The sequence below is a fragment of the Daucus carota genome, chromosome 1, assembly GCF_001625215.2.
Source record: "Daucus carota subsp. sativus chromosome 1, DH1 v3.0, whole genome shotgun sequence".
Classification (NCBI taxonomy): Eukaryota; Viridiplantae; Streptophyta; class Magnoliopsida; order Apiales; family Apiaceae; genus Daucus; species Daucus carota.
The window spans coordinates 52,642,990-52,653,538 of NC_030381.2; the positions used below are offsets into that span (position 1 = coordinate 52,642,990).

General features: G+C 30.3%; 1 protein-coding gene across 1 annotated transcript; it reads right to left on the bottom strand.

Annotated features, from left to right (window-relative positions):
- Positions 1–326: 326 nt before the first annotated feature.
- On the bottom strand, positions 327–7,433 carry LOC108204779 (ankyrin repeat-containing protein At5g02620-like). The gene is made up of 3 exons (XM_017374389.2): positions 6,764–7,433; positions 2,594–3,141; positions 327–1,242 (listed from the first exon to the last, which is right to left on the bottom strand). Exons 1-3 carry the CDS (start codon positions 7,371–7,373, stop codon positions 502–504), a joined length of 1,899 nt encoding a protein of 632 aa, XP_017229878.1. The 5' UTR covers positions 7,374–7,433; the 3' UTR covers positions 327–501.
- Between the last annotated feature and the right edge of the window lie 3,116 nt (positions 7,434–10,549).

The following is a 10,549-nucleotide window of genomic DNA, read 5'->3' on the forward strand; positions in this document are numbered from 1 at the left end:
AGGTCGATGATGTGCTTACAAGATTATATATATGGTACGTAACTTTGATGAATTAAACTTTACAAAATTCAAATGATTTCCAAATTAGCTTGGAATTTCAAAATAAAAATATTGCTTTTAAAAGACTTCAAAGGAATTGAACTTGAGCTTGTAAAAGTGATATAAAGCACACTTGGTATGTGTAAACTCATCTTTGTGCGTCCTCTAGGTAAAACAATCTTTACTAGCAAAAGGCTAAGAAAGCCACCCTGCCATTTTCGAGGTATGGCCATTATCGAGATCTGAAACTGAAATGAAGATATGACGAACACTAACGCACTATCATTTTAAATATCATTGATCGGTTAAGTGATTATAATAGCAGATTACAATTCATCACTGTAATAATACAAAAATGGGGGTAGTAGATTTCATTTATTTGCCGCACAGAAAGGACCATCTTGTAAAATTTGTTAAAATGTGCTTGACAGGATAAAATTTCTGAGAGTATTATTTTACAGTTCAGACTGATGAGTCTGTACGAACAGAGCTGGAATGACCGTCGCTCGCTGGTGAGCTTGGCCTCCTCACAAAATCAATATCGAAGGGGGGCCTCCTCCGCACAAAAACCAAATTTCCATAGTAATTTCTAATATTGCGATACACCGGGCGAAGCCACGAACGTATTCGACCTATAGGAACTCTTAACATGGTTATGAAAGTTCTGTAGCTAAGAGGAAAGACAAGGAGAAGAAATAAAGAAGAGAGGAAAGAAACAGCAATGGCCAGAACTAATGAGTGTGACAGCACCGCATAAGTCCCTGCGATGAAAGCCACCATCATTGCTGCAATTGAGGCAATGTTGAGCGTTACTGCAAATGCGAACAAGGTAAAAAAGGCCTTCTTCTTGCGATGGAATGATAATGAGAAGTAAAGAAACAGAGAGGAAATTGAAAATAAGAGGGCGACTGTATCCGCAACCACAAATATATTAAAAGCAGGCTTTCTTAGAAGTAATGGGGAGCCTTGATCGGGTCCTAGAGTGCCATTAAAACCACCTGGCATGGCAAATCCTGCTGTTAAGGCTACTGTGGTCACAAGTGCAGCCACTATCATGTGTGTATTCGCCTGTTGTGTAAGCATCTCGATCCTTACTTTGACACTTCTGAGATCAGATCTATCCATGAATGTCAACTTACCGCCACACCAGTCGTTCCAAAAATAATAAAAATTGTCTCTCTTGGGATGTACTCCACCCACTTCCTGGACATCATTATATAAACGAGGGTGAGTCAATCAAGTATATAGATTTCACTTCAATGGTATTTGGGGAGAGCTCATGAAAATTGTACAAACTAATGTGAAATCTAAAATTGAACCTAGAAATTAAAAATAAAAATCGCAACTAATTAAAAATTAAATAAAACTAGAAACTAATTTAATTTTTTTAAATAAATCCAATCTAACAATTCTCTAGAATTCACCACACACAATTAAAATAAAACATCTCACGTACTATTTTTATTTGATCTTTTTCATCAATCATTGAATTGTTTTTGAAATCTGATTTTACTCGGTTCTTTTTCATATCTCAAAGATCAATTTAAATACCATATGTGCTATATTTTGATGTGATTAAAATAATCTTTTATGTTAGTTTCGGTTTCTAGTAGAATATGAACAAATATATAAGTCATTATTCCATACATAATTATCTAATACAGGGTCCAGTAAAGAATTATTTGTTCTATTTTAAGATTTCACTAATAATTTTAAAATTAGTTAGACTTATGCATAAAATTTGATTTTAATGTATATTAATCACACATAACATGCATAAACCATTTAACTCATGTAATCTAAGCCAAAATTTTGATTTTCTATTTTGGTTCTACTATAAAATCATTTTAAATGAATATGGTTCTACCGTAAAAATAGTTTGGATGTTATAATAAATTTTCAACAATTTTTGGTGGAAACATGATGAAACTTTTTTTTTGATTTACTAATTATATATTAGATAAATAATGAGATTGATACATCTTTTTTGTCTGTATATATAGGTATTCTGTATTAGACACTATATAACTATATAAGATTATTCCGCATGGAGTCTGACTTATATACATATACATATGGGTACTTTTTCAACAGTGAACTATCAGCTTATATAGAGTGTCATGGAAAATTATTTTTTCTACTTCAAAATTTCACTAATAATATTAAAATTACTCAAAATTATGCATAAGACTTAATTCTAATGTAGAAAACATCATATATAATATGCATGAACAATTTAACACCTAAAGTCTATGCAAAAATTTTGTTTTTTTTAATTTGATTTTACTGCAGAACCATTTTGGACAAATATAAATGGTTCTACGATAGAACCAGTTAAGATATTATGATTAATTTTCAACGAATTTTGAAGAAAAAATGGTAAAAATAAATTATGTATACAAAAATCAATAACGGTTAAATTGAAATCTTGAGAATAAAAATTATAGCATTAATTTTAGTCATACCGAGTACTAATCGATAAATTTAACTACAAACTTTATTAATGTTACTAACTAAACTCATATGAAATTCAAATTGAATGTAATACACATACCTCATCATCCCTGATGACCGGAGAATAATACTGGTAAAGCGCTTCTGATGGAGTCAAATTTGTGTTGTCTACTACTTCCTGGTCCGTCTTCTGTATCCATTCCCGCAATTCAGGAATATAATATCCAAGCTTGGCAATTAGGTGAAGTGGCGTATTCCCTTCTATGTCTTTTTGTATCATAAGTGTATTTAAAGTATCAAATTTCCAAGTTTTTGATAAAATGAATTTCAAAAGGAAGTTCTGGTTTTGCTTGATGGCTATATGCAATATATTTTGACCATTTCCATCTACACTGTCCACAATATCCGGTAAATATTCTAAAAATTTCTCAATCACATTCGTGTATCCTTTATATGCTGCTACATGAAAAGCTGTCTTCTTGTATTTTTTATCAGCTATATATGCCACATTTATATTGGCCCACGATAATAAAAAGTCAACAGAATACGGTAGATCGTTATCAGCCGCAAAATGAAACGCCGACCATCCATTATTATCTAATACATCCGTGAGGTCTGGGTTGCTTCTCACCAGAAGTCTCATGCATTCTGTCATATCATCATCACAAAATTGATAATTATCTAACTGGTGCTTATTTGCAAGCCAGCCAAGCACGAACTTCGCAGAAAGAAATGCAATAATATTTAGAAACATATAGAGTAAGATAAGGCAACATAATAGTTGGTTGTATTGATATATTGTAAATACAGAACACTTAACTTTAAAGGATGTCATATTTGGATGAATCCAATGTGCATCTCCTTAATTATATACGTAAAATCAAGTGTGAATCCATCCTTCATTTTAATATCAACAATTACATATAAAAGTTAAAATTTATGTGAATATTGCAGTGTACAGCATTAAATCATTAAATATAAATATCACAGAAAATCAAGCAAAATTTATAAAAGCTATATTTTAAATAAAATTTAATAATACTATTTCATATTATATTATAGTAACAACAATAAATCTATGTGTGTGCACGCGTATGGATAGTTCAACGAGGAACTCCTTTATTCGGATAAATAAGTATGGGTAAATAAGTAACTTTGCATCTCAGCAACTATAGACCTGTAAATCTAAAATACCTAGTCACATGCCTAAACTTATTCTCAAACGCATACTGATATATATAATATCAAAACATAAAAAGATAGAACATATTTTAAAAATATTATTTAAATGTGTAAATATGACTGTAATTAATTTGCAGGACACATATTATATTTTGTTTACAATACATAAGTTTATGAATAAATAGTTGTATTTATAATCATAATTTTATTCAAAATATAATAATATACAGAACACGATATTATATACCTGATGCAATATTTTATTTTATAAATGAATATTTATTTTTATAAAATATAATTAGATTTAGAACACAGATGCGAACCAAACAAAAACAAAATTTTTTCTATAATTTTACAAGACATAAAAATATTAATTATATTCTCAAATATATCTGTGTTTGGAATATAATTATGTATATAACACTTAATAGTAACCGCTATCATAATAATACAGAACTCAAGTAACCCTAGCACAATTTATAGTGCAACCGTTACCACCCACGTGTTTTTGAAAATAATTCTTAGATCACCATTTTAACAAGTTCCTCACTGAGAAGGCTATATATATAATATCTAAGTAATATAATGGACTTGTTCCTTTAGATTAGTTTACGAAATTTTTATGGCTTATTAATCCCAAATATAAATTTTCAAGCCAAGCTCCATAATTCCAAGTCTAATGAGATGAAGAAAAAATTGTAAGCTACTATTTAAGTTGAAAATATTAACCTAATAAAGTTGTATCCTCACTTTGTTTCTCGCTCCATTTTCTTTTTACGATTTCCTTCTATAGATGTTTTTTCAATTTTTATATTTCAAACATTAAAAAATAAATTTTATCATACAAAAATTATTTAGGATTTGTTTGGTATTGTTGGTACAAACACTAATAACAGAATTTTTGTTGAAAGGTAGAAAAAACTTGTTTGACAAACATAAAAGCATATTTTCTGAGTCGTATTTTTTAACTTAAAATATGCTTTTAGATAATATAACTGCTCGTATAGTTTTGGAATAAACTGCTTTTAGCTTTTGTGGAAAACTATCACATATATAAATATCAAACCTTACGAGAACATTTTTATATCATAACTTAATATATGCAATAACAGCAATATTTCAATTATCCAATACTCACACTATTACTTCTTCCCTGAATTTATTCCAAGAGCATCGCGGTTTTAAATAACAATATGACACAAATCGATAGGCTAACAAAGCTATAATGTAACCTATTATGTAATAGCGATAATTCAACACTATACATGACTAGAAAATAATAACCAAGCATGATACAAGAATTCACAGACCAAAGAATAGGTAGATACAAAATCTGACATTCTATAAACTGCGGCAATCACAAGTCACTAGAAAAAGTTCATTAATGTCTTCAAGTATTAGTGAATAATAAAGATCTAGAATGCTTCAGGGAACAACAATCGTCTATAGATTCAATATCAAGTGCCAATGAATTTCAGTATCGATCTCTTGATTATTTATAATCACTAAGTGAAGCATTTTAAGTCGGAACTGACTGATCATAATTATTTATTAAAGACGGTTCAAAGTTCAATTTCAGTGTTGCCATTTATGAACCAGACCAGTGCACCAAACGTCAACATATACGAAGCAGTTCGTTAAATTTATTTAACGGAATATATGATCAAGTCGACATTTGCAGCATTTATAAGTTCAAGAGTCTAGTGCAAGCAGAAGCAATCAAAGTAATATATTCTCTAAACATGCCATAGATGACACATAGATGCTAAGTGGATGGCACATTATCATGGAACAAACTCAACTTAATCGAGGAACGAACTCATACATTTGCAGCAAACTCTTAATCATGAAACGAACTGATCAAGCTCAGAATATTTTTGATAATAATAAAATTGTTATATATTTCGCTTAAGAATCATGTAAAAGCATCTCCAACGAAGTTGGCTATATTCGTTGGTTACGTTGGACTTTTAAAGCATTGTGCAAAATTTGTTGGACAGCCTATAGTACATTGTGCTTCGATGGTATTGATTATATTGGTTGGTTATAATTTAAAAACACTATGTTATTATATTTATATGGTTATAAATAAAATATATCAGTTAAATATGGTAAAAAATGATATGTAATATTCTTACAGATTTCAAATTTCTTACGGACATGAAAGGTGTGTTAGGCTAGAATTATAGACAAGGGTGGGTATGCATTCAAAGAATGTTAGGCTAAAATTATAGATAAGAGGTGAGTATGGTTAGAGTATGATTTTATGAAGAGATTTGCTATATTTTTTAGTTTTTGATCTGCCGAACTCAGTTTTTAGCTAATGACTCTTCATGGTTGAAGATTTTCTAGCTAGTACCTCTTCTACTAGAAGTGCAATTCAGATTCTAATTATAAATTTGTTTCTTTATTTATGTATTTATTTATGAGGGTGACAGATAGAATGCTTTTTTTAATTTAAAATATATTTTGCTTAAACACATATATTAATTATTTATCATCAATTAATTTACTAATCAATTTAATATACATTGTATTAATTCACATAAAATTGGACGCGCGGGCGGCTGGTTGTTTGCTAGTTCCTTAACCATACATTTTGTAGTCATCTTATATTAACATCTATCGAAAACAAATAGCGGCCGTAATCATATTTTTCCACATTAATTGACACATATATCTAAAGATTTAGAAAGTATAAAATAATAATTATTATTGGAAAAAGTTGTTTTTGAGATCGCGTTCCATTCTTGATTTTTATTTTTCAAGTAATTTTATATATATCTGGCACACGCATTTGACCGCATATATAGTAACAATATTAATTTTTTCCATAAAAAATTATACCTCAAACTTCTTTTAGAATAATAATAATTATAGTTCTAGACTTTTAGCTACAGTCAAATCTTCAAAGCCAAAACTACCTATAAAACATAAGGACAAACAAGGGAGGAGGAGCATGTGAGAGTGATTTTCGTACAGATAAGCAACAACTAACAAGCAGAGATAAAATTGTAAGAAATCACATCAGAGCATAGAATCGAAACAAGCTAGCGAAAAATTGGAGAATTATATGAATTGTACATACCCCTTCCTCTAAAACTCATTAGGGCAGCATGCAAGGCAGTTCGTCCATGAGGACCGCCAAACGTCGGCGATTCACAGTTGTCGAGAATTACTTTGGTCACACCAGCATAACCCCTAGCGGCAGCCAGGTAAAGTGGAGTTTCATCAGACTTGTTCCGAGGATACGAATAACCTGGATCCGCTTTTACCAACACTCCAACTACTTTCTCGTGATTGTATCGAACTGCCGCATGCAAGGCAGTTTCAAATTCCACATTAGGTGCTCTAATCAGATTTTGCAGCGCCGTAGTTGTGTTTTCGAGATCATCAGATTGCTGGTCCGAAGACTTGGCTTTACTAATAAGTGGTTTAACCGCAACGTAGTGCCCCTGTCTTGCTGCTAGATGAAGAGCTGTCTCGCCTCTCGAGTTGGGCTTAAATAGTAGTGATTCATCCGCACGTTCAAGTATCTCTTGCACGCATTTGTGACTCCCGTGTTGGCATGCAACATGAAGCACCGAATTATTTGTAGGTGTGAGTTGATCACAGACTTCAAGCCATTCCTTTCCCCTTAGGAAATCAACGTCATCATCAATGAGAGCTGAATACAAGCCTCTATCCATATGATTCATTATAAAAAATTTGAATTCCAATGCAAGGAGTGGAGGAACATATCTACATTAATTTATAGACTCCGCACATTATTGACAGGTGATGTGCAAATATCCTTTTCTGTATTTTTAATAGGAGCAAGGTGCAAATATTTAAATGACACTGGTCGGTGTACCTAATAATAATTCTCCTAACAAACACGGTAATGAGACAATCAAGATACCGAGTTAATTGTAGATTTAAAAGTAATTTAATAAGTGAATTATTTTTAGTTAATTTTTGTTATTTTTGTATTATATTTATGATAAAATTTGATAATTAAATTTAAAGAAAGTTATTGAATTTATAGTTGACATTAAAATTTGAACAGTATATTATTATAAAATTTCAGAAATTAGGTATATAATAATAAATATGATATAATTTTAACTATTCTCTGAATATACACCATTAATACAATATTGATTTGATCAATTAACACGCTGTCCAACTCTTTCACATGATCATATCAGGCACCCATAAAAATAGTCAGGATTAAAAATAAATAAATAAATAAGTCAGGCTGACGGGTGCATTCACATGAATGACAATGGACCGTGACATATATATGTGCCAGTAACCTCGTACTCCCTCTATTTCATTTGAACAGAGAAGATTTGTTAGTGTCAAACTTTAATATATGTTGAATGATTTTACTTAATTTTATATGATAAATATTTTATATTTAAAATACAGTTTGTTTGGCTATTAAACATGTTTTTTTTCCTTCATATTTTAACCTCATTATTAAAATTCTTATTTTTTGAATAAAATTATATGACTGATATTTTAATATTAAAAGAATATTAGAAAGATGATATTATTTCAAAAAAAGAAGAATAATGATATTAATTATGTGATAAAAAATTTAAAATTATATACTAAAAATTTAAACAAATTATATTTCTAAATAGATTGAATACTATCTAACTAAAAAATAATCTCCAGACTGGATTAATTATATGAACCGTACAGAGTAAACGAGAGTAATGCGTACCTAACAATAATGAATCGAGTCAACTGCCTTAAATTTAAGTTAACATGGATCGCACTTGCCTAGTTGCCTTTCATTTCCCCTGTGCCGCGAGAAGTGGATCTGCTTAAGGTCATCACATGACAATCCCGTACAAAACACATGTTTTTCATTAGTTTTAATCAAATATTAGCCTTAAAATAATCTAATCTTAAGAAACTGGAGATGCTCTTATATGATCACGATGGTACTCATAAAAATAGTCAAGCTGCCGGGTGCATTCACATAAATGACATGGACCGTGACATGTGCTAGTAAGTACGTAGTAACCTCGTACTCCCTCTGCTTTTGCTATATATATATAAAATTCGATAAATTTATACTCTTTCCGTCTCAATTTTTTTGTCTTATTTGACTTTTTGTGGTTAAATTGACTAAATTTTGACTAAGATTTGCATGTACTAAACTTTGCTTTTGCTATATATATAAAATTCGGGTAATTTTATACTCCCTCCGTCCTAATTTTTTTTATCTTATTTTTGACTTTTTTGTCAAATTGACTAAATTTTGACTAAGATTTATATGTATTAAATAATTGATGCATTTACGTAAACATAGAAGGTTTATTATAATCAAAATTTATTATACCCTATTTTGTTAAAGATCTCATATTTAATTTTGTGTTTCAAACATTTTTCCTTAAATTATAGATTGTTTGAATTTTTAACGCGTACTTTAAATTATTTTTTAACATATTGTTAAAATTATTTTTTTGAAAAAAATATACGTTTGATGATTTAATTTATAAAAAAATAAAAATAATGATTTTATGTATACAATAAAAAAACTCTATCATGGCTATCCCCTAATCTTTTTGTGTATATAATTCTTACATTACCAAGCAAAAAAAAAACAGAGTAAGATTTAAGAAAAGCCGATATTTTTCTTCGGGCTTTCCGGTGTTTCAGTTGTAATTTCTACCAATTATTTCTAGACTAGATACAATGACATTTTTATTCAACCAATAACTTAGATATGTAATGATTCATAGATAATATTAGAATTGTGTATATAATCGCGCACTAGAATTGCAACGCAAGGAACGGAGGAACATCTACATTTATAGACTCCACACATTGATAGATAATGCGCTTCTTCTTTTTTAATTGGAGCAAGGTGCAAATATTTATATGATAGTGGTCCGCGGTGCCTAACAACAACTATTCAACTGCTCCGAATAAACACGGGACTGAGTCAATTGTAAATTTATATGGAACCCATTTCCCTCTGCAATGTATCTGATACTTACTTTTTCCCTGTCATTTTTTACAATTTTTTTAAGTGTTCTATCTCGTTATTTACATTACAAAACTTATTAAAAATAGTCATAGGTCCATCATTTCCTCACTTTTTCTTTCTTTTTACAAAAGTTTTCCTCTACTATCTTATTTACACATTAAAAATAAATGGGTCACACTACTTCACCCACTTTTCTTTCTTTCTTTCTCTATTCTGTTACTTTATACACATTTCTTAACCTCCGGATATGATTCAAACCAACCGTAAACAATCGACTGGGATGGATGGAGTATCAGTTAAGTATTGTCTGACGTTTTTGTCGTAAACAACAGTTTTTACTTGAAATGGGTAAAAAAATATATGTTTAACTTAAAAACAGCTTTTCTGAACATCATTTCTTTAGCTAAAAAGCTGTTTTTAGCAAAAGCAGATCTTCCATGCTTTTATAAAAAATTGTTTTACAGTTTTTGTTGAAGCTAGACATAGACCTCACAATCAAACGTAGGTTCGATTCTCGAAGGGAGAAGAATTTGTGATTATGCCTCTTCGACCAGAGCCTATCGCTTAAGTGCGATTTACCTGGTTCACGTAGTTTGCAGACTATTGCGTTAGCCCGTGGGTTTATCCAGTGCGCACCCAAACAGTAGCGGCTGCAGGTTACTACGTTAAAAAAAACTCATAAAAACTATTTTTTTTTTATTATAACTCAAAATATGCAAATATCAAAAATAAAAAAAATCCAAACAACTATCTGATTTCTACGACACCATTTTTTTTATAAACATTGTTTCTGACAGTAGAATAATTATTAAAAGCACAACTAGGGCTGTAATTCGAGCCGAGCCGGGCGAGTTTCGAGCCGAGCCTAATCGAGCCAAGTTTAAT

Excerpts from the sequence above, each read along its gene's own strand:
- LOC108204779 (XM_017374389.2), bottom strand. The coding sequence starts at position 7,373 with ATGAATCATATGGATAGAGGCTTGTATTCAGCTCTCATTGATGATGAC. Across the intron at positions 3,142-6,763 it reads AATGAGTTTTAGAGGAAGGG|AATGCATGAGACTTCTGGTG; the intron begins GTATGTACAATT and ends ATGATATGACAG. Across the intron at positions 1,243-2,593 it reads CGGTCATCAGGGATGATGAG|GAAGTGGGTGGAGTACATCC; the intron begins GTATGTGTATTA and ends AATGATGTCCAG.